At 44.5% G+C, this 24,932-nt stretch overlaps 1 protein-coding gene across 2 annotated transcripts in view; it reads left to right on the forward strand.

The window, feature by feature from the left end:
• Positions 1–24,932, forward strand: part of LOC137328065 (uncharacterized) — a 138,900-nt gene that overhangs the window by 57,723 nt on the left and 56,245 nt on the right. For both annotated transcript variants that reach the window (XM_067994191.1, XM_067994192.1), the window contains exon 3: positions 22,273–22,528. In XM_067994191.1, coding sequence (XP_067850292.1) covers positions 22,299–22,528 — 230 coding nt within the window. In that variant the 5' untranslated portion in view covers positions 22,273–22,298. The remainder of the gene's footprint in view (positions 1–22,272; positions 22,529–24,932) is intronic.

A 24,932-nucleotide genomic window follows, 5' to 3' on the forward strand; every position in this document is an offset into this window, starting at 1 on the left:
ACAACATAGAGGCGGTGGTTAGGTAGAGTTGGGTATCGTCTGTATACAGGTGGAAGCTAACCCCATGTTTTCGGACGATGTCACCAAGGGGTAGCATGTAGATGAGGAAGATGAGGCCCTGGAGGTAACTGGGGTGGGAGGGAAGTCATCACTGGAGATATTCTGACTACAATTGGATAGGCAAGAATGGAACCAAGCTAGGAGAGTCCAACTGAGCTGGACCATGGAGGAGAGACGTTGGAGGAGGATGGTGTAATCGACTGTGCTAAAGGTTGCAGCGCAGTCCAGGAGGATGAGGAGAGAAAATGCACTATGTTCACAGTTACAGAGGGTGCATTTTTGACTCTTCTTAGGGCTGTGTTCGTACTGTGTCAGGAGCTGAAACCTGACTGGAGAGATTCAAACATTGGTTGCGGGAAAGATGGTCATGGATTTGGGTGGCAACAAAATGTTGAAGGACTTTGGAGAGGTAAAGGAGATTGGAGATAGGTTGGTAGTTTGCAAGGACAGATGGGTTTTTGAAGGAGACAGTTAATAATGGTGGTTTTGAAAGGAATGGGGACAGTATCTGAGGAGAAGAAACTGTACGCAATGTTAGTTAGCATGGGGTGAGGAAGGAAAGTTGGGTGGTCAATGGAGTCAAAAGAACAGCAGATAGGTCTTGTGGACGAGATGAGCTCGATGAGGGCATGAGGGGAGATAGGAGAGAAACTAGAGAGAGATGAGGATTCAGGGCTAGGGCAGGAGAGAGCCAGAGGGAGGTTTGACTTGGTGGGAACTGGGGAAGGGAGGGAAGCTACAAAGATAGCTGAATGAATGGTCTCAACCTTGGTCTTTAAGTTAAGCCTGTAATTACTGTACATTTACAGTGTACCATTGTTCTGTTTACTTATCCATTTTCTGTTTAATAAATCTGTTTGGCAGTTTTATAGCCTAAGCCACAATTCAGGGAAATGCTTCTCCTGCAACCTTCCAAATTCAAGGAAGATCACATGCCCTCGTGTGATTGAACCAGTAAGCCAAAATATAGCAACAAGAGTTTTGTGAGAAGATAAGAACATAAGAAATAGGAGCAGGAGTAGGCCATCCGGCCCCTTGAGCCTGCTCCGCCATTCAACAGGATTATGGCTGATCTTCTACCTCAATGCCATTTTCCTGCACCATCCCCATATCCCTTGATGCCTTTAATATCGAGAAATCTATCGATTTCTGTTTTGAATGTACTTAATGACTGAGCCTCCACAGCCCTCTGGGACAAAACAGTCCGCTTGATCTGCACTTCATCCACTAGCCTAATCATCCACTCTCTCCACCACCGGTGTACCATGGCTGCAGTGTGCACTACCTACAGGATGCACTGCAGCAACTCGCCAAGGTTTCATCGGCAGCACCTTCCAAACCTCCACCACCTAGAAGAACAAGGGCAGCAGGGGTGTGGAAACACCATCACCTCCAAGTTATCCTCAACAACCCGATTTGGACATATATCACCGTTCCTTCATCGTCGCTGGGTCAAAATCCTGGAACTCCCTACCTGACAGTATCGTGGGAGCACCTTCACCACACGGACTGCAGCTGTTCGAGAAGAAGGCCCACATTCTCGAAGGCAACTGGGGATGGTCAATAAATGCTGGCCTTGCCTGCGACACCCACATCCCAAGAATGAATTTTAAAAAACCACGTCACTAATGTTGCTCGATGGCCATTTTGAAAAAATGATGAAAGTGCTGATGTAAAATACTGTGTACCTGGGGGTTCACCATTTTCTTACGTACATTTTGACACATGTTGGTGTATCTCGTTATCGCCTGAACTTTTATAATTGTAGAATCACAGAATGATACAGCACAGAAGGAGGCCATTCGGCCCATCATGTCTGTGCCGGCTCTTTGAAAGAGCTATCCAATTAGTCCCTTGCCCTGTCCTTTCCCAGTAGCCTTGCAAATTTTCCCCATCAAGTATTTATCCAATTCCCTTTTGAAAATTATTATTGAGTCTGCTTCCACTATCCTTTCAGGCAGTGCATTCCAGATCATCATAACAAACAAATTACCAAAGATTAACAAAGACAACCAAATTAACAATGACCTTCAGCTCCGCATTATGTGACAAAAAAGAGCACAGAAACAGGAGTACGCCATTGAGCCCCTCAAGCCTATTCCGCCATTCAATTAGATCAAGGCTGATTTTTTTAAAACTCCATTTACCTGCCTTGGTTCCATATCCCTTAATGCCCTTGCTTAATTAAAATCTATCAATTACAGTTTTGAAATTTCCAATTGACCCCCAGCCTCAACAGCTTTTTGGGGAAGAGAGTTCCAGATTTCCACTTGTGTGAAGAAGTGCTTCCTGACATCACCCCTGAACACCTAGCTCTAATTTTAAGGTTATGCCCCCTTGTTCTGGACTCCTTCACCAGGGGAAATAGTTTCTCTCTATCAACTCCTTTAATCATTTTAAACACCTTAATTAGATCACCCCTTAATATTCTAACCTCAAGGGAATACAAGCCTAGTATTGGAAGAGTTTACTGCAAAATAAAATGGTGTTTGCTCTTTGCAGAACAGGAAGGAATTATTCTGACCGAAAAATGACACACTGTGCCCAGTTTATAATGGATACCGACATGTTTTATGTGGACGAGGGCCTCGAGTTACTTACGACGTACAGCTGTCCATAAAACAAGCTGGGCCATTTATTGTTACCATTGGGTCGTTTTGGGAATGTGGCCTAGAACAAACTTCAATGCTTACTGTACTTGCAGTCAAACTTCTCATTTAATCCAACCTACCTAAAAAGTAGAATGACCAAGAGAAACTTCAGGTAAATAAAACTGTTGCTTTAAATGTTAGCGATTTCCAGCCCCCCCCCCTACTTTATCTCGCATTGTCATTTACAAATATAATGGCAATGCCACTGAAATGGCAACCCAAAGGTGCCTTCCTTTCTTAAACCTCTCCACCTCTCTACTGCTCCTCCTTTAAGACGCTCCTTAAAACCTACCTCTTTGATCCAGCTTTTGGTCATCTGTCCTAATATCTCCTTTTGTGGCTCAGTGTCAAAATTTTGTTTGATAATGCTCCTGTGAAGCGCCTTGGGACGTTAAAGGCGCTATATAAATGCAAGTTGTTGTTGAGTTCAAATCTATGACAAATTGTGAAATCGAGTTCAATAGCTCTAGTAATTTATGGGCCGACACCAAAGGAAAACAAAAAAAAAATGACCATGAAAGTTGCCAGATTTTCATAAAACCTAGTTGGTTCAACGTGTCCTTCAGGGAAGGGAACCTGCCACCCTATCCCTATCAGGGCAGCAGCGAGTGACAGGCAATATATGCAGGTCTTGCCAGTATCGTCCGAATCCCAAGAACAAAAATCTGTCCAAAGAGAATCTTATCGCACGTTATTCCTCAGCTGGCCATCACGTTTTTTTTTTGTTTTCAGTTTGTCCAAATGAACTGACCTGAAAAACTCTGGGGTGAAATTGGATTTGGGCATGGACACAAAACCGGCAGGCTTGCATCTGCCGCTAATTATACGCTCCACCCCCAATATTCAGTTTCATGTCAATGGGACGTATAACCGGCGGCAGATGCAATACTGCCCATTTTGCATCCCCACCCCAGTTGTGTTTCACTCCCATTATTCCTAGAGTCTAGACCTCTAGACTTGACTATTCTAATGCTCTCCTGGCTGGCCTCCCATCTTCCACCCTCCATAAACTTGAGCTAATCCAAAACTCTGCTGTCCGTATCCTAACTCGCACGAGTCCCTTTCACCCATCACCCCGTGCTCGCTGACCTATGTTGGCTCCCGGTTCGGGAACACCTCTAATTTAAAATTCTCAATCTTGTTTTCAAATCTCTCCGTGGCCCCGACCCTCCCTATCTCTGTTAACTCCTCCAGCCCTACATCCCTCCTAGATCTGGCCTCTTACACATCTCTGATTTTAATAGCTCCACCATTGGCGGCCGTGCCTTCAGTTGCCTAGGCCCTAAGCTCTGGAATTCACTCCCTAAATATCTCCGCCTCTCTACCTCTCTCTCCTCCTTGAAGACGCTCCTTAAAGCCCACGTCTTTGACCAAGCTTTTGGTCACCTGTCCTAATATCTCCTTATGTGACTCGTGTCAAATTTTGTTTGATAATCGCTCCTGTGAAGCGCCTTGGGACGTTTTATTATGTTAAAGGAGCTATACAAATGCTTTGTTGTTGTTATAGTTATTGTTGTTATAGTCATACTTGTACACTGCCTAACATAGACCCCTCCCCACTACTGTCTCCTCTGCTAACCAGCACTGTACAAAACTCCTTTTGACAGCAGGTAGCCTGCTGGGAGCTGGAGTGATTTTGGCTTAAGCCACATGAGGAAAATGTCCCTTGTTTTGCCTGTATAAAATCCAGCACCTCTCTATAACTACAGTCAAGATGCCTAACCAGTGCCAACATTTTGAAGGTAATCATGCAAAATAATTAACCTGGGAGTTGGTAGGAGCAATCTGGGGAGTTAAATAACTGTTATTTGGACTGCTACCAGTCTCAGCAATAGACATCATATGTAAGTGATTGTAATGATGGAATAGATATGTAGTCCTGGCACAATTCACGCTAGATTTAGAGATTGCAGATGGGAAGGATTAATGTTGAGAATGAGAAGAGAAAGGATTTATGTACATTTTTCTTGAACTTGCTGCCTTTGATTTAAGTCCTGATCGAACATTTGCAATTTGTATAATTTACCTAGAAAAGGTTGTTTTTTTGTGTGGGGGAGGGTGGGGCCCTGTTCCTCTTTGGTTGATTGAATTAGCAATTTGGTTGACATGAAAACAAATGAGTCACACAAGGGTAATTGGCTTAATGGTAGCTTAAAACCTGATTTAAGATCTTCCAGCATTAATAACACCTCATCTCTGCTCACTTACTGCCCTGTTCCCTGAGACCACTTATGAAGGATGATAGGACAAGGGTGACGGGAGATTGAAGGCCAGGGCCTAATTAAATCCTTATGAACTGCAGTCTTCAACCTATTATTGCATTTTGAGCCCTGTATACGGCCCATACCTTCTGTAAAAACGATAGTTTCAGCAGTACGGTTACATTGGAAGTAAAGTAAATGAAAGATATTAATGAGCGTGGCCATGTGGCATCTTCTGCTGGATGAGGTAATTGATATACAATACGGATTACTGAGAAGAGCACCTTATAAAATGCAAAAAGCAGGTCATTACTTTCCAGTGAACATTGTAACTGTCGTACTATTCACGGGAGAGTACACTAACACTCGAGCTCTGGATCCAATCCAGTAAAACTTGACCCCCAGGCTAATAAATATGTCTTGTCAGCGAGATGGAGCCCTCTCCCTTCTGTCCAGAGTTTTTAAAGCTGCAGCCTCTCGCTATATTAGAATTGAGATTGGATTGGATGTCGTGCATTCACCCTACTTCCTATCGGCCGGGAAAAAATACCAGAACGGATAGTTTACATTTTCTTTTTTTTTTAAAGTCAGTGCCTGCCCGTGAGTTTGTGCATCAGCCTAGTGACAGTAATGATGTGGAGATGCCGGTGATGGACTGGGGTTGACAATTGTAAACAATTTTACAACACCAAGTTATAGTCCAGCAATTTTATTTTAAATTCACAAACTTTCGGAGATTTTCTCCTTCCTCAGGCAAATGTTTCAAGATCTCCTTGAAGCCTACGCATTTAATGCGTAAATGCGTAGGCTTCAAGGAGATCTTGAAACATTTGCCTGAGGAAGGAGAAAATCTCCGAAAGCTTGTGAATTTAAAATAAAATTGCTGGACTATAACTTGGTGTTGTAAAATTGTTTACTAGTGACAGTAAGGGAGAAGTCCGAATCCCACCAGCTGTGTCAGTCATGCACCCCTGGATCTCACTGTGATTGACAGATGTGTAGTGCCCGCAAAGCATTCTGGCAGCTCCCATGTGAACTTTAGTTCAAATAAAAATTTGGAAACGGGGAAAAATTTTGATTTTTTTTCAATGTGGTTGCAAATTAATATTAATTCAATGCTTTTTAAATATAAGGGACGATTATAAGACTGTGTGGAGGAATCCAAAACTAGGGATCATAAATAGCAGACAGTCACTAATAAATCCGATAAAGGAACTTTTTTAGAGAATGGTTAGAATGTCGAACTCGCTACCACGTGGGTTAGTTGAGGTGACTAGCATAAATGCATTTAAGGGGAAGCTAGATAAGTACATGAGGGAGAAAGGAATAGAAGGATATGCTGATAGGGTTAGATGAAGAGAGTTGGGAGGAGAATTGTGTGGAGAATAAACACATGCATAGACCAGTTGGGTCGAATGGCCTGTTTCTGTGCTGTGAATTCTATGTAATTGAGGGGTGCCGGAGTCTGTTATAATTAATAGCAATAGAAGAAAAAAAGGGGTTTCAAAAAAAAATGTAGAATTTTTAAAACCTTTCCATGTAGATTAACAGGTAAGTGTGGCCAGTGAAACTCCCACAGAAGTTACTCGTGGTGCATGTAGAATCATAGAATCATAGAAAGGTTACAGCATGGAAGGAGGCCATTCAGCCCATCAAGTCCCTACCGGCTCTATGCACGAGCAATCCAGCTAGTCCCACTCCCCCCCCCCCCCTCTTTCCCCGTAGCCCTGCACATTTTTTCGTTTTAAGTACTTATCCAATTCCCTTTTGAAGGCCATGATTGAATTTGCTTCTACTACTCCCTCGGGCAGTGCATTCCAGATCCTGACCACTGGCTGTGTAAAAAACGTGTCATTATTCTGCAGAGAACTGGTCCATAGTGAATTTTATATGGAGAATAATGGATCACTGGGACTAATTATAATCCAATAATCTAATCTGGGAATTCAGATAGTGCTGTGAACTGCATGAGTGAATCTAATAGTTGGTGTCAGTCCTCGGAAACCTGATATGAGGTCGCTATCTTGAAATTGCTATCTGGTGGCTGTTATTTTTTTAAGTAATAAATTAAAGAAAAGAAAGAACTTGCATTTCCATGGTGCCTTTCACGACCTCAGGATGTCCCAAAGCGCTTTACAGCCAATGAAGTACTTTTGAAATGTAGTCACTGTAGTAATGTAGGAAATGCAGCAACCAATTTGCACACAGCAAGGTCCCACAAACAGCAATATGATAATGACCAGATAATTTTTTATTAGTGATGTTGGTTGAGGGATAAATATTGGCCAGGATGCTGGGGAGAACTCCCCTGTTCTTCGAAATAATGCCATGGCATCTTTTACTTCCACTTGAAAGAGCAGATAGGGCCTGGGTTTAACGTTTCATCCGAAAGATGGATATATACTGTCGATTTTATGACTTATTCAGTTTGGGGCCTGTTTTGATCTGGCAGCTACAGTCAGTATTGATACTGACTGACTGTAAGTGTGCCCCATGTTGTAGCTGTGCGATGCTCACACTGAAGGATTAAAAACTGGGAAGTCATAATTGCAGGTTTGTGGCAAAGTAACTTGTGGCTGACTGCTGTGAAACTCTTAGAGTACATCATACACAACAAGCAGATCCCCCATGGGGTTGATCACACTGTCAGAAGATGTGCTGTTTTATAACAATAGGGGTGCTATCAACAAAGTGATGGGGAAAGCATGACAGGAAGTAAGTGTGACACTAACGGGAAGTGGACTTTTAATACATAAAGTGTGACACTATGTGGTGGACTTTTAATACATAAAGAAAGAAAGACAGACGTGCATTTATATGGCACCTTTCATGACCTCAGGCCGTCCCAAAACACTTTACAATGAAGTACAGTCACTGTTGTAGGAAACGCAGCAGCCAATTTGCACACAGCAAGCTCCCACAAACAGCAATGTGATAATGACCAGATAATCAGTTTTGGTGATGTTGGTTGAGGGATAAATATTAGCCAGGAGAATGTCTCTGCTCCTCTTCGAATAGTACCATGGGATCTTTTACATCCACCTGAGAAGACAGACAGGGCCTCGGTTTAGCCTCTCATCTGAAAGACGTCCCTCTGACAGTGTAGCACTGGAGTGTCAGCCTCAAACTTGTGGTCATGTCTCTGGAGTGGGACTTGAACCCATAACCTTCTGACTTGGATGCAAGAGTGCTACCCACTGAGCCACAGCTGACACCTGACATTGATAAATATTTGGAGCAATGCCACTTTAATACCCTCTATTTTCTGCCACGTTTGCCGACAGTGACTACACTTCAAAAGTAATACATGGGCTGTGATCATTTGGGTCATATTGTGCCATTCACCATCCTCGATGATGGCAGAGACCAGCATGTGAGAGCAAAAGACAAGGCTGAAGCGTTTGCAACCATCTTCAGCCAGAAGTGCTGAGTGGATGATCCATCTCAGCCTCCTCCTGAGATCCCACCATCACAGAAGCCAGACTTCAGCCAATTTGATTTACTCCACGTGATATCAAGAAACGGCTGAGTGCAGTGGATACAACAGGGCTATGGGCCCCGACAACATCCCGGCTGTAGTGCTGAAGACTTGTGCTCCAGAACTAGCCGCACCTCTAGCCAAACTCTTCCAATACAGCTACAACACTGGCATCTACCCGACAAAATGGAAAATTGCCCCGGTATGTCCTGTCGACAAAAAGCAGGACAAATCCAATCCGGCCAATTACCGCCCCATCAGTCTACTCTCAATCATCAGCAAAATGATGGAAGGTATCGTCGACAGTGCTATCAAGCGGCACTTACTCACTGATGCTCAGTTTGGGTTCCGCCAGGACCACTCAGCTCCAGACCTCATTACAGCCTTGGTCCAAACATGGACAAAAGAGCTGAATTCCAGAGGTGAGGTGAGAGTGACTGCCCTTGACATCAAGGCAGCAGTTGGAGTGTGGCATCAAGGAGCCCTAGTAAAATTGAAGTCAATGGGAATCAGGGGGAAAACTCTCCAGTGGCTGGAGTCTTACCTAGCACAAAGGAAGATGGTAGTGGTTGTTGGAGGCCAATCATCTCAGCCCCAGACATTGCTGCAGGAGTTCCTCTGGACAGTGTCCTAGGCCCAACCATTTTCAGTTGCTTCATCAATGACCTTCCCACCGTCATAAGGTCAAAAGTGGGGATGTTCGCTGATGATTGCACAATGTTCAGTTCCATTCACAACCCCTCAGATAATGAAGCAGTCCGTGCCCGCATGCAGCAAGACCTGGACAACATCCAGGCTTGTGCTGACAAGTGGCACGTAACATTCGCACCAGACAAGTGCCAAGCAATGACCATCTCCAACAAGAGAGAGTCTAACCACCTCCCCTTGACATTCAACGGCATTACTATCGCCGAATCCCCCATCATCAACATCCTGGGGGTCACCATTGACCAGACACTAAACGGGACCAGCCACATAAATATTGTGGCTACAAGAGCAGGTCAGAGGCTGGGTATTCTGTGCGAGTGACTCACCTCCTGACTCTCCAAAGCCTTTCCACCATCTACAAGGCACAAATCAGGAGTGTGATGGAATACTCTCCACTTGCCTGGATGAGTGCAGCTCCAACAACACTCAAGAAGCTCGACACCATCCAGGACAAAGCAGCCCGCTTGATTGGCACCCCATCCACCACCCTAAACATTCACTCCCTTCACCACCGGCGCAATGTGGCTGCAGTGTGCACCATCCACAGGATGCACTGCAGCAACTTGCCAAGGCTTCTTCAACAGCACCTCCCAAACCCGCGACCTCTACCACCTGGAAGGACAAGGGCAGCAGGCGTATCCGAACAACACCACCTGCACGTTCCCCTCCAAGGCACACACCATCCTGACTTGGAAATATATCGCCGTTCCTTCATTGTCGCTGGGTCAAAATTCTGGAACTCCCTTCCTAACAGCACTGTGGGAGAACCGTCACCACACGGACTGCAGTGGTTCAAGAAGGCGGCTCACCACCACCTTCTCAAGGGCAATTAGGGATGGACAATAAATGCTGGCCTTGCCAGCGACGCCCACATCCCATGAATGAATAATAAAAAAAAAGTCACATCCACAATATCAACCCAAGTTTTTTTTTCTATTTCCGGTGTGTGGGATTTGGAAACTGCATTTTTGGTTTCTGATGATCCTGTTAGTTTTGGGGGACATTAATTGACTTCGTATCCTGTGACTGGCTGACTCCAGGGAGAATGACGATTGGGCCTCTCTGCACTAATGAGTAAAATTAATCCTTTGAGGGAGCAGCGGCAACTCTATAAATTTTAAATTTTAATTGTTTGGTGAATATTTGTGCCCATCACGATGTGGAGAATCAGTCTTAGTGACTGGAACGCTGAACCCATTTTTAGGGGTCATTTTTTCAATGTGCGTTGCACCAATTGAAAAATCGTGATGCGCTGCTCACAATCGACGGATGGAAAGTTTTTGTCAACTCTGCTGCCTATACCCTAACTCGCACCCGGTCACGTTCACCCATCACCCTTGTGCTCGCTGATCTACATTGGATCCCAGTCCAGCAATGCCTCAAATTTAAAATTCTCATCCTTGTTTCCAAATCCCTTCAGAGCCTCGCCCCTCCCTATCTCTAAACCTCCTACAACCCTCCGAGATCTCTGCGCTCCTCCAATTCTGACCTCTTGTGCATCCCTGATTTTCATCGCTCCACCATTGGCGGCCGTGCCTTCAGCTGTCTAGGCCCTAAGCTGTGGGATTCCCTCCCTAAACCTGTCCGCCTCGCTACCCCTCTCTCTCTCCTCCTTTGAGACACTCCATAAAACATACCTCTTTGACCAAGCTTTTGGTGACCTGTCCTAAATCTCCCTATGTGGCTCAGTGTCAAATTTTGTCCGATGACACTCCTGTGAAGCACCTTGAGATGTTTTACAACATTAATGGTGCTATATAAATTCAAGTTGTTGTTGTTATGATCTGGCAGTGGGTGAGGAATCCTGTTCTCAGAGAGTACTCAGAAAATTACCCCCCCCCCCCCCCTCCGCTTGTACTGGCTTTAAAGTCAGGTGTAGTACAGGCCAGGGTGTTCAGTACTAGGTGTTCAGCCATGCCTCAGTTGATAGCACTCTCGCCTCTGAGTCAGAAGCTCATGGGTTCCAGAGACTTGAGCACAAAATCTAGGCTGATAATTCAATGCAGTAGTGAGGGAGTGCTGCACTGTTGGAGGTGCCATCTTTCAGATGAGATGATAAACCGAGGCCCCGTCTGCCCTTTCAGGTTTAAGATCCCAAGGTCATAATTTTGAAGAAGAGCAGGGGTGTTCTCCCCAACCAATAACTAAAACCAATGATGTGGTCATTTATTTCATTGCTGTTTGTGGGACCTTGCTGTGCACAGGTTGGTTGCTGCGTTTCCTACATTACAACAGTGACTACACTTCAAAATTACTTAATTGGCTGTAGAGCACTTTGGGACGTCCTGAGGTCGTGAAAGGCGTTATAGAAATGCAAGTTCTTTTTTAGGTGCAGAGGAAACACTCTTTACTCTAACCTTAATCTCAACATCAAAAGAGCATCTCCTTACCGTTCCAGCAGTTCCACATCAGTCATCTTTGCGGCCTCTCTGAGTGATATTGCCATTTTGTGCCTGCTTTGCCTTGAATATGTGCTTAAGAGGTATTGGGTTCAGGCTGTCCAAAGACTGATTACTGCTGATTGACAGAGGAAGACTTTAATTCCATTAGTCTGGGCTGAATTCAAACCCCGATTGGTGAAGTGAAAGGTCAGTGTACTAACTCACTGCACCGCTCAATTCCCAAACATCAACATTTCTGCACTAAAAATTAAAAAATATAAAAACAAGTAATACCTCAGGTTTTTTTCTTGAGAAAGTTAAGCAGCGTTTTATTGCTTAGTTCATTGTATGTTTTTTTTCTACATAAAATCCTTTTTGTGGACGATACAAGAAAGATGAGCATCTTTCAAAAGGAGATGCAAGTGCATTTTAGTGCCCAAAGGGACTAATAATTTCTCATTCTTTATTGAAAGAATTCCCTAAAGAACACAGAACTTTGACAGAGCGATGCAGCATGTTGAGACTTCTTTCAAAGGGCGAGGGTTAGAATGAATATCAGAGCTCTGCGTTGCTCCAATTCTGGCCTTTTGCATGTCCCCCACTGTGCCTTCAGCTGTCTAGGTCCTAACCTCTGCAATTTCCTCCCTAAACCCCTCCACCTCTCTCTCCACCTTTAAGGCCCTCCTTAAAGCCTACCTCTCTGACCAAGCATTTAGTCACCCCTCCTAATATCTGCTTCTTTGGCTCAGTATCAATTTTGATCTGATTATACTTGTGTGAAGCACCTTGGGACATTTTCCTATGTTAAAGGCGCTATATAAATGCAAGTTATTGTTGTAAATTGACTCCCCTGGAGCAGGGAGGTGATATCATAGTGCAGATCACCACAAGCCTATCCCATACACCTCCTTGCACCAAAAAGCAGGTGACCTATTTGCCCTTGGTCAGGAATAGTGTGAGGCATGGAGTGGGATTTGAACTGGGAGAAAAATAATTTCAAATCTAAATTAAATGTTTCAAGTAGGAATAATCCCATCATATTTTTAAGCTAACATTAATTTTGAAGTTGAAGTCAGTGATACAAGACTGCTCAATAATTTGAACTTGCATTGCTTTAATAGAAGGATCCTCAAGTCCCCCTTGTAGAGGTCGTTAATAAGACAGTAGCTCAGGGCAATCTGTATCATTAATATGGGAATACTTGAAACCTGTGGAGAATATTTGCTGTTGGAAGTTGGCAGCTAAAATGATTCTGTGCAGAAATTGGGATAGAGAGGGTTGGGAGAATGTGCATTGGTTGCTGTAGCGGTGATTGTGGTGATCTGCACTATGCATTCCCTTATTAAGTACTTGACTAATTTGTCTGTTGATTGCAGTCAGTGAACCTTTTGTTTTTGATGATTTTATTGCATTCCTTTGGGTCTTCACTGGGAAGCCCTGCATTGAAGTACTGGAGCCCAGGAACCGAGTACTGGAGCCCAGTAGCAAGCATGTGGAGATTTTTCATCCTTTCAATAGAACACTTTGTATTTTTTTTAACACATGTCCTCCAAAAATGCCTTCACATAACTTTTTTCCACAACATAACGCAGAGACTTCTCAGTGATTTGAACTGAATTTCTGGAATATTTGCAATTGACGCTCCAGTATTTGGAAGGTGACAGAATTCTCTGAAGAGAACATGGGATATATTTGATGCCCCATAAAAATGTTTAAAGTACACCTACTAAATTCCTCTGTGTGCTTATTTAACCCATAGAAAATGAACCTGTCTTAAAATAGCGCATGTGGGAATTTCGTGTGAGCGTGCTAAGTGTTCATATGTAATGCTTGTCAGAAAATCTGTTCCATCGTGCCTGTAATCGGGAATGTGATCCAGAAGAAGGATTTGGCATTTTTACTATTTTATAGCAAAGGCCACTTAAAGTCAAACTCTTACACGACCGGACCCCGTCTTTGTCCTGTTTCTAACGCATTTCTCCTAACTAGAGCAGTTTTCCAATTAAAAGAAATGTTTAATTTGACCACAATGGTCTTATCAGGGCTGCTGTGTACACTCTACTCGGGTCAAAGTCACTTAATTCAAATTATCTGACAATTCACCTTTCTTTTAGCACTTAAGTTGACAGTTTGGTGTGTTATTTACATTGTTAGGAGTAGACTGTGTGTGATCTGTGTACTACCTTTCATTTTGTGAATGTAAAATTGAAATGAACATTCTCAACATTAAAATTGGAGGGCCTAATTATCAAGGCTGCTAAAAGCCAGCCAGAAGCCTTAAGGGTTAAAGGAGTGCATACTGATTAACCTGTGAAATCCAGAAGGGGTTGTTAGCAGTTTCGTTGAGAATGGAAATAACAGAATATGAGTTTCTAACACAACTTTTAGAAATACGTGTTGAGGTAAAGTAGCCCTTTTGCGTGGGTTAGAGGTGTGTGCCTTCTCCCAAATGTTTTTAAAAAAAGAGGCCTGAGTCAGAGTTGAGTTCTGCGGAGTTGAATACATTTGAAGCTATGTAAACACGTGGCACTTAGAATCGGGAAATGACCCGAGGACACTGTTATCCAGACTTTTATGGGAAATCAAGTCATCGTGTAGCTTCAGAGAGACGCGCACTATTCTGGGAACAATCCACTGTAGTTGGATATTAATTAAATTTATTAAACAAATAACACAAGAGGCCCAGGGAGGCAAGGGGGGTCCATCTGTTTGCTTTGTGAATTGATCTCTGTGGAGATGGATTTTGAATGGTAGTTAAAGTTCAGATGCAAAGCTCAGCAGATGGGCCCCATGTCTCTAGTGGGCAGATTTGGTGGCTGTCCAAAATCTATTTTCCCTCCAGCTTTTCTGCGAATGCGAGAGCACGGCATCTATATTCCTGTTTTGTTTAGCTGAATGATGCTTTTAAGTCTGATTGATTTGTTGGAGCGGCGCGTCCCGACTGATCCCAGTTTGTGCCCAATGTGTTGTAAACGCAAATCGGGAGATAATTAGCAAAATTTAATCCTGTTGACTTTAGACCCTGTGTGTACATGTTGCTGCAACACAGCTCCAGCATATGAATCTGACAATAAAGCCACAGTGTAAGCCTGACTTCCTATGTGATTTTTAAAAAATTAATACTGATATTGCCTATTCATGATTTAGTAATACTACTTTAGGATTATCCCCGATAAGATCACTTCTACCTCCCCCCTTAACAACAACAGCATCTTGTATTTAAATAGCACCTTTAACGTAGTAAAACGTCCCGAGGCTCTTCACAGGAGCGATTATCAAACAAAATTTGACACCAAGCCACATAAGGAGATATTAGGACAGGTGACCAAAAGCTTGGTCAAAGAGGTAAGTTTCAAAGAATGTCTTAAAGGAGGAGAGAGAGGAGGAGAGGCGGAGAGGTTTAGAGCTTAGGGCCTGGGCGACTGACGGCACAGTCGTCAATAGTGGAACAATGAAAATCGGGGACGCGCAAGAGGCCAGAATTGGAGGAGTGCAGAGATCTCGGAGGGTTGTAGGACTGGAGGAGGTTATAGAGATAGGTAGGGGCGAGGCCACGGAGGGATTTGAAAAGAAAGATGAGAATTTTAAAATCAAGGTGTTCCCAGACCAGGAGAAATGTAGGTCAGCGAGCAGAGAGGAGATGGTTGAACGGGACTTGGTGCGAGTTAGGATATAGACAGCAGAGTTTTGGATGAGCTCAAGTTTACGGAGGTTGCAAAGTGGAAGGCCGGTCAGGAAAGCATTGGAATAGTCGAGTTAACATCCACTATTAGATGCCATAATTTATCGGGAATTAATTTCAGCTCTATTCAGATTACTTAACTCTTGAGAAACATTTTCTTCTGCAAATTTTTATCCTGATCTGATATGAAGAAATTACTGATATGATAATTAACATTTTTGGCTATATCCCAATATTTACTCCTGTTAAAAGCAAGTCTGGTAATAGAATCATAGAATCATAGAATCATAGAAGTTACAACATGGAAACAGGCCCTTCGGCCCAACATGTCCATGTCGCCCAGTTTATACCACTAAGCTAGTCCCAATTGCCTGCACTTGGCCCATATCCCTCGATACCCATCTTCCCCATGTAACTGTCCAAATGCTTTTTAAAAGACAAAATTGTACCCGCCTCTACTACTGCCTCTGGCAGCTCGTTCCAGACACTCACCACCCTTTGAGTGAAAAAATTGCCCCTCTGGATCCTTTTGTATCTCTCCCCTCTCACCTTAAATCTGTGCCCCCTCGTTATAGACTCCCCTACCTTTGGGAAAAGATTTTGACTATCGACCTTATCTATGCCCCTCATTATTTTATAGACTTCTATAAGATCACCCCTTAACCTCCTACTCTCCAGGGAATAAAGTCCCAGTCTGTCTAACCTCTCCCTGTAAGTCAAACCATCAAGTCCCGGTAGCATCCTAGTAAATCTTTTCTGCACTCTTTCTAGTTTAATAATATCCTTTCTATAATAGGGTGACCAGAACTGTACACAGTACTCCAAGTGTGGCCTCACCAATGCCCTGTACAACTTCAACAAGACATCCCAACTCCTGCATTCAATGTTCTGACCAATGAAACCAAGCATGCTGAATGCCTTCTTCACCACCCTATCCACCTGTGACTCCACTTTCAAGGAGCTATGAATCTGTACTCCTAATGAGTCCCTGTTCTGACTCCCTCAACCTGTAGCAGTATTTCATTGTATTAATCAATTGGATAACAATCATGTCATGGTACAGATTTCCCTCTGTTGTTTAAAATATCACCTGGAACAATGAGCAGCACTGAATCTGGAGTTCTAGGCCCTGATATTACTAGGGAGGTGGGTTGCCAGCGGGTGGTCGACTGGGCATGTGGGTAACCCGCCCTCCAATGTTGCTCCTGCAGCAAACAGCCAAAATTACAGCATGGAGCAGCCCAGGGGAAAGGCTGCTCCTAGGTTTAATGATGCCTCACTCCAGCTCTTATTGGATGGGGTGAGGAGGAGGAGGGAGATCTTCTACCCGGCAGACGGGAGGAAGTGGCCTGCCTCTGCCACCAAGAAGGCCTGGCTCGAGGTGGCAGAGGAGGTCAGTAGCACCAGCAACATATCCCGCACCTGGATACAGTGCAGGAAGCGCTTCAATGACCTAATTAGGTCAGCCAAAGTGAGCACACTTACTCATTCTCCTACACTCCGTCTTCCACATCACCGCCCCCACCCCACATCTCCTTCTGCACTGCCAACACTACTCTATGACATCACTCCTCACGCTCACTCAAACTTCATCCTCAACTTAACTGCACTTCCTCATCTCCCCAGTACTCATCCCACCACTACCACTCAACCCAATCCTCATACAATCTCATGGCTGTGTATCATACTCACCCTCTGATGCATCTCTTTCACAGTCACCCTCACCCAACCTGCCATTACCTCTGCTGCAGCATCACGTAGGATGCGTAAGGCAAAGGTTTCGTGAGCACAATGGGGATGCACAAGGGTGTTTGACGGTTTGTCATGTTTTTTATTTATATTTGATTTTGATTCAACTCACATTAAATATTATATTGTCACCACTACTGCTACGTCTTGGCCATTCTTGACTGGCTTGTGCAATAAGTCCCTTTCATGAGGTTCTCCATGAACACTCACACTTGCGCTACCCATTGGGTCACCCTACAGTGGGTGTATGTGTAGTTGCACGACTATTTTGTGCAGGTGCCTTTGGCGCAGCACTGTGTTGTGTAGCTCCACGTGGCGGAGGTGGACGCGTGCCTGGCAAGGCTGGTGATGTTGCTCGTCCTCGGATGAAGTGATGAATGGAGCCATGATGCCCCCCGTCCTGACGGTATGAATTTGAGGGGGTCTACAAAGTAGGTAAATGTGTTTGCACAGCAGAGTTTAGGGTATAAATTAATAATTTTGAGTGGAAAGACAAAGGTGATGCAGCCTGAAGTGACAGAGTGTCCTGCTGCAATAAATAAGCTATTCCCCCCAACTGTCATAAAATCCTTTGCATCTCCCACTGGTTGCTGACTGAAACACGTCTGCTCCAACAGTTAGTGTTTCCTACAGCACGGGAAACACGCTGAGGATCCATGAAAATTGCACCCCTGTCAAAATCTCCTGTCAATGAGGTCTGTCAAGTACCTCAACTAGGTAAGTAAGTATTTAAATTGTCATCCCGCCGGCTTTAATTGCCGGTGGGAGTCCCGCATGCGGGAGCTGCACGCGCACTCGAACGCGTCACTGGGGAACCTGGAAGTGGGCGGGTTGGAGCCGGGCTCCGGACCCGCTCCGGGATTCCCCGATTTTACAAGCGCCCCCCCGCCCCCAACACACCCGCTCGGCCATCCTAAAATCGACCCCCGAGTGTCTGATACAATGTGCTAGAAATGCATTTTGAAGTGCAACTTAATTAAAAGGGAACTATTTATATATCTGCAGAGTCAGTATGTTTTACAGGTTGTCTTGTGATTATGTGATTGCTTTCCACAATCTGTGTGTAGAAATCATAAAATGTGCTTAGAAAAATAGATTTATGATTTACTGCACCTAATGTACAGAGGAAGTTTTCACTCTTGGTGACTTAATAAGGTCCCAATTTGGTCCACTCCCTAGGCATTTCTTAGTTTTAATACCACAGCTCCTATCCTGTACTACGTCTATTGTTGCCCGTTTGTTGCCTTTTTTGGTATGGTTTTTTGGAAGAATTTGCACTTGTTCAAGATTTCAAAAACATTTTAACAACAACAACTTGTATTTATATAATGCCTCTAACGTAGTATAACGTCCCAAGGCGTTTCACAGGAGTGATTATCAAACAAAATTTGATACCGAGCCACATAAGTAAATATTAGGACAGGTGGCCTAAAACTTGGTCAAAAATGTAGGTTTTAAGGAGCATCTTAAAGGCAGAGAGGTTTAGGGAGGGAATTCCAGAGCTTAGAGCCTAGGCAGCTGCAGGCACGGCCGCCAATGGTGGAGTGAAGAGAATCAGGAATGCACTTGAGGCCAGAATTAAAGGAGCGCCGAAATCTCAGAGGGTTATGGGGCTGGAGGAGGTCACAGAGATTGGGAGGGAGTGAGGCCATGGAGGGATTTGAAAACGGGGATGAGAATTTTAAAATCGAGGCATTGCCGGGCAGAGAGCCAACGTAGGTCAGCGAGCTCAGGGGTGATGGGTGAACGGAACTTGGTGCAAGTTAGGAAAGGGGCAGCAGAGTTTTGGATGAGCTCAAGTTTACGGAGTAAGAATAGGGAAACTTTAATACCGAAGCTAAGAGCAAACCCGTTGCGGAAGGTCATGGCCAGCTGCGGCAAGAACTTTCCAGGTGACGGTGACCTTTGAGCAGAGGTTTCAGAGTAGGCAGTGCCACAGCTGTAGTTCTTGAATATGATGATGTTGCCCCTTTGCTCTTAACAGAACTTGCTTTTACCAGGATTTCACTTACTTGTCACTAAATGCTCCCAAAATCGCAACATGGGTAGATATGTCGTGTTAAATTGATCATTTGCTTTTAAGAAAGAAAGAAGTTGCATTTGTATAGCACCTTTCACCATCTCAGGGCGTCCCAAAGCACTTTACAGCCAATGAAGTACTGTTTTGGAAGTGTAGTCACTGTTGTAATATAGGAAACGCGGCAGCCAAATTGCTCACAGCAAGATCCCAAAAACAGCAATGTTTTTTAGGTGTTGGTTGAGAGATAAATGTTGGCCGGAACACCAGGGAGAACACCCTTGCTCTAATTCGAGTAGTGCCATTGGATCTTTTACATTCTCCTGCGATGGCAGAAGGGGCCTCGATTTAAGATCTCATCTGAGAGACAGCACCGCTGACAGTGCAGCACTCCCTCACTGGGAGTGTCAGCCTAGGGTTTGTGCACAAGTCTCTGGAGTGGGATGTGGAACCCACAACCTTCTAACTTGGAGGTGAGAGTTCTACCCACTGAGCCAAAGCTGATTTAAGCGAATTTTTTTTAAAACTCAGCAATTTACATTTTTAGAAACCAATTAAAAATATATTAATTGGTTGACAGCTCACTGGGAAAATTCTTGGCATCACAATCATTAATGCATTGAGACTTTGAAAGCCAGATTTTCCCCTCTCCATAATTTTAACAAAAAGGTAGACATATGCAAAAAGTGGTATAATGACAGTAGAAACAACTTGCAAACTATTCATCTGTGTTCTGTGCTGATCTGTGGATTTCTCCAACTGCAAAATAGCTTCACAAACTTTATTGAACGCTGAGGGGAAAAAGCTGATTATTACTTGTTAAGGCCTTATTAACTCTTACAGCACACTGCACCTGCAGAGTGAAATCAAAAAGTGAATATATAGGTGTAAGCCTTTGTTCAGTGGTAGCTCTCCCACCTCTGAGTCAGAAGGTTGTGAGTCCCATTCCAGAAACTTGAGCACAAAATCTGGGCTGACATTCCAGTGCAGTACTGAGGGAGTGGTGCACTGTCGGAGGTGCCATCTTTCGGATGAGACATCTAAACCGAGGCCCCGTATAAGATCCTGTGGCACTATTTGAAGCAGAGCAGAAGAATTCTCCCCGGTGTCCTGGCCAATATTTATCCCTCAACCAACATTACGAATGGGAATCAGGGGGAAGACTCTCCAGTGGCAGGAGTCTTACCTAGCACAAAGGAAGATGGTAGTGGTTGTTGGAGGCCAATCATCTCAGCCCCAGGACATTGCTGCAGGAGTTCCTCAGGGCAGTGTCCTAGGCCCAACCATCTTCAGCTGTTTCATCAATGACCTTCCCTCCATCATAAGGTCAGAAATGGGGATGTTCGCTGATGATTGCACAGTGTTCAGTTCGATTCGCAACCCCTCAGATAATGAAGCAGTCTGTGCCCGCATGCAGCAAGACCTGGACAACATCCAGGCTTGGGCTGATGAGTGGCAAGTAACATTCGCGCCAGACAAGTGCCAAGCAATGACAATCTCCAACAAGAGAGAGTCCAACCACCTCCCTTTGACATTCAACGGCATTACCATCGCTGAATCCCCCACCATCAACATCCTGGGGGTCACCATTGACCAGAAACTTAACTGGACCAGCCACATAAATACTGTGGCTACAAGAGCAGGTCAGAGGCTGGGTATTCTGCGGCGAGTGACTCACCTCCTGACTTCCCAAAGCCTTTCCACCATCTACAAAGCACAAGACAGGAGTGTGATGGAATACTCTCCACTTGCCTGGATGAGTGCAGCTCCAACAACACTCAAGAAGCTCGACACCATCCAGGACAAAGCAGCCCGCTTGATTGGCACCCCATCCACCACCCTAAAAATTCACTCCCTTCACCACCGGCGCACTGTGGCTGCAGTGTGTACCATCCACAGGATGCACTGCAGCAACTCGCCAAGGCTTCTTCGACAACACCTCCCAAACCCGCGACCTCTACCACCTAGAAGGACAAGGGCAGCAGGCACATGTGAACAACACCACCTGCACGTTCCCCTCCAAGTCACACACCATCCCGACTTGGAAATATATCACCGTTCCTTCATCGTCGCTGAGTCAAAATCCTGGAACTCCCTTCCTAACAGCACTGTGGGAGAATCTTCACCACACGGATTGCAGCGGATCAAGAAGGCGGCTCACCACCACCTTCTCAAGGGCAATTAGGGATGGGCAATAAATGCTGGTCTTGCCAGCGACGCCCACATCCCATGAACGATTACAAAAAAAACACCCAGATCTGCCGCGTTTCCTACATTACAACAGTGACTAAATTTCAAAAAGTACTTCATTGGCTGTAAAGCGCTGAGGTCGTGAAAGGTGCTATATAAATGCAAGTCTTCCTTTTCTCTCTTATATGTCACTCTAGATAAGACCTGGAGTCATTGAGCTTGACAAAAGGAAATATTTCAAAATAGCACCATAGTAGTGACAGAAGTAAACAGTACTGAGGAGTTTTCTGCCCAGAGCTCAGGTTCAGTTTCCGTTGCTGAGTATTTTGCAGTGAATCAGCAGAAGAAGGCAGGAGGTGCATGAATCATAGAATCATATAATAGTTACAGCACAGAAGGAGGCCATTTGGCTCTTCGTGCTCATGCTGAATCACGGCAGGTAGTAGCCCAGGTAACAGCTGGACTGCAGCTGAGTGAGCCTCTGGAGTGTCAGTAGGCTCCACAGGGTGTGCTTGAGGTGTGCAACCTGGCCCAGAAAGACTTGGCGGAATAGCCAACCAAATGAATTGTACTTCTAGTAAAGGTCACCGCTACCTTCAACTTTTAGCCCACCAGGTCCTTTCAGCCATTCTTAAACTTACATAGAACCTTGGTTAGACCGCACTGGAGTACCGTGAACAGTTGTGGTCTCCATAATTATAAAAAGGATATAGAGGCACTGGAGAAGGTGCAAAAAAAGATTTACAAGGATGATACCAGAACTGAGAGGTTATACCAATCAGGAAAGACTGAACAGGCTGGGGCACTTTTCTCTAGAAAAAAGGCTGAGGGGTGACCTGGTAGAGGTCTTTAAGATTATGAAAGGGTTTGATAGGGTTTGATAGGGCAGACGTAGAGAAAATGTTTCCACTTGTGGAGGAGTCCAAAACTAGGGGTCATAAATATAAGCACTCCCTCAGTACTGCACTGGAGTGCCAGCCTAGTTAATGTGCTCAAGTCTCTGGAGTTGGGCTTGAACCCATGATCTTCTGACAGAGGCGAGAGTGAAACCCACTCAGCCAAGGCTGACACCTTGTTTAAAAATAAAATGCAGAGGCAGAAAAGATTAATGGTTGATAAATGTTTCGTTCAACTAATGGATATGTAACTCCTCAGATTTCCCCGCTGCCTGGAGACAGACCATGAAGCTGCTGTTCCACCTCAGTATGCTGCGTCCCTTTGGCATCATTGCGAAACATTCCGCTGCCATATCTCAGGCCTTAGACCTTGAGAATGCCTACCGGCTCCAAGAGGCCTACCCTTACTTTCTGCCGATTCAGACCCGTTGGCAAGACAACGATCAGTATGGCCACGTGAACAACATAGTGTATCATGGATACTTCGACACCTTAATCAACCATTATCTTATCAGGTAAGGAATCCCTGCTATTTATAACATTCGCACTTATCAACAACAACAACAACAACAACAACAACGTGCATTTATATAGCGCCTTTAACGTAGTGAAACATCCCAAGGCGCCTCACAGGAGCCGTTATCAAACAAAATTTGACACTGAGCCACATAAAGAGATATTAGGACAGATGGTCACAGCGGTAGGTTTTAAGGAGCGTCATCAAAGAGGAGAGAGAGGTGGAGAGTTTTAGGGAGGAAGTTCCAGAGCTTAGGGCCTAGACAGCTGAAGGCACGGCCGCCGATGGTGGGGCGAAGAAAATCGGGGATGCACAAGAGGCTAGAATTGGGGGAGCGCAGAGATCTGGGAGGGTTGTAGGGCTGGAGGAGGTTAGAGAGATAGGGAGGGGCGAGGCTATGGAGGGATTCGAACACAAGGATGAGAATTTTAAAATCGGGCTAATGATGCAGAAATAAAGGTTTTAATGTGGCAAAAATTAAAAGCTTTATTGTTATCAGTGACATAGAAGGGTTAATCCTTTTGAACAGTTTATCTCTTATCAGTTGTAATTAAATGTGTTTATAATAAATTATTTGGTGTAATTAATGTAAAATCTTCTTGCCTGTACTGTTATTAGAACCAGATGCTGAAGGATCAACAATATTACAACATGGCGATACAGCCTTGCCAGCTGTCTAACTGTAATTACTTTAATCTCAGCTTGTTATCTAATTATCACCTTTGTAAAGGGAATACTACCCTCTAATGCATGCTGATTGTTTCAGATGATGATGAAGAGTTTAAAACAGCTGTCAGGTAGCTGGGGCCTGGATGTCTCGATTATGAGAAGGCACTGCAAGGCCTAGCTCAGGCCTAACCTGCTCCTCACAGGAGACCCCGTCGGGTTCTAGCCGTCTAGTTTCCTCTTGTGAACAGGGGAGCAATGTGCCGCAGCCGTGCGCACATTGCTCCCCTCGAGAGGGGAAAGATTTTGACTCCACATTACCTCCGCCAGCAGAGTCTGTCCTTAGTGTGAACCCACCTTATCACTGCCCCTCTTGTCGCTGACCTCCTTTTGTATGTATTGGGACCGGGGAGAGAGAGAGAGAAGATGTTCCAGATAGAGGGAACACCAAGGGTCAGCCACGTTCATAAATCAGCTGAGATGTGAAACAATTGCTCGTCAGCATAACGAAAGGACATTAGCAAAACAAACAAGGTCACTTTGGTCAATTGGAGATTTTTCCTGCAAAGTTTAACAATGGAAAGTGATATTTGAACCTTATTTGTGACTTAGTTGAAAAAAAACATAAATGTTAGCAAAAAATATAATGATCTCTGCTTGAAAAGGAAACATTTACAGGGCTATGGGGAAAGGGCAGGGGAGTGGGACTAATTGGATAGCTCTTTCAAAGAGCCGACACAGGCACCATGGGCCAAATGGCCTCCTTCTGTGCTGTATGATTAGCGCTTTTTTTTAATAACTTTGTAAATTATTTTGACTTTTATTTCGAGCATCACCGAGCAATCATAACATTGACTGCAAATAAATGACCTTCCACCTTTTGTGTTAAGCATTGAAAAAAAACCCATTAGGAAATGATGGGAGCGTCAGTCAGGCATTTGGTAGATTGGGATTAATTGAATTAAATATGGGTTTGTTTTAACACAGTTTCTTTAAATCATGCTGTACACCCAGCAATCACCAACTCAAGTTCGCGAGAGGTCTGTCCTTGCTACACTTGCCCTCGTCACTTGCCAATTATGCCAATTAATATTTGAAAGAAAAAGTGCCGCAAGGGTCAGCTAACTTACAGGTGCTTTAAAGTACCTTCAGTTCTCCAAACTGGAAAGTACATGCACAGCTCAAAGCAGTAATCCTTTTGACAAGGGTTAATCCTGTCAACCGTGCTAGTTACAAAGGAGAGGCTACAGTTCAGTAGATAGGGCTAGACAATTGGGACAGACCTTTTTTTTTCCTGCTCATCAAAGTGAGGGATGTTGGTGTTGGGGATTGGAACGCCTTCCATTGCAGACAACCCATCAAATAATCCCAAGTGAGGTACAGCACAGTCCTTTGACTCTGCCCCAGCAATGTGTCTCAGCCACATGTGTCAGCAGAGCACCCCCTGTTGCAACAGTGTGACATTTCTTTCATTTCTCACACTAACCATCCTTAAGCCTGCCTGAATGGTATTGCTAAATAGAGCCAAATTAGGGAGCTATTTTGTGTTGTAAGCCCATCCCCCCCCCCCCCCGCGCCATTCATTTTCATCACTTTAAAATTGTCATATCTAAGAAGATTTGAATGTCTGCTTGACTAGGCTTGCCAACCCTCTAGAATTGTCCCAGAGTCTCCGGGAATTAAAGATTAATCTTCTGGACACTGCTGCGAGCAACACCCGGGAGCAAAATCAAACG

The sequence above is a fragment of the Heptranchias perlo genome, chromosome 12, assembly GCF_035084215.1.
Source record: "Heptranchias perlo isolate sHepPer1 chromosome 12, sHepPer1.hap1, whole genome shotgun sequence".
Lineage (NCBI taxonomy): Eukaryota > Metazoa > Chordata > Chondrichthyes > Hexanchiformes > Hexanchidae > Heptranchias > Heptranchias perlo.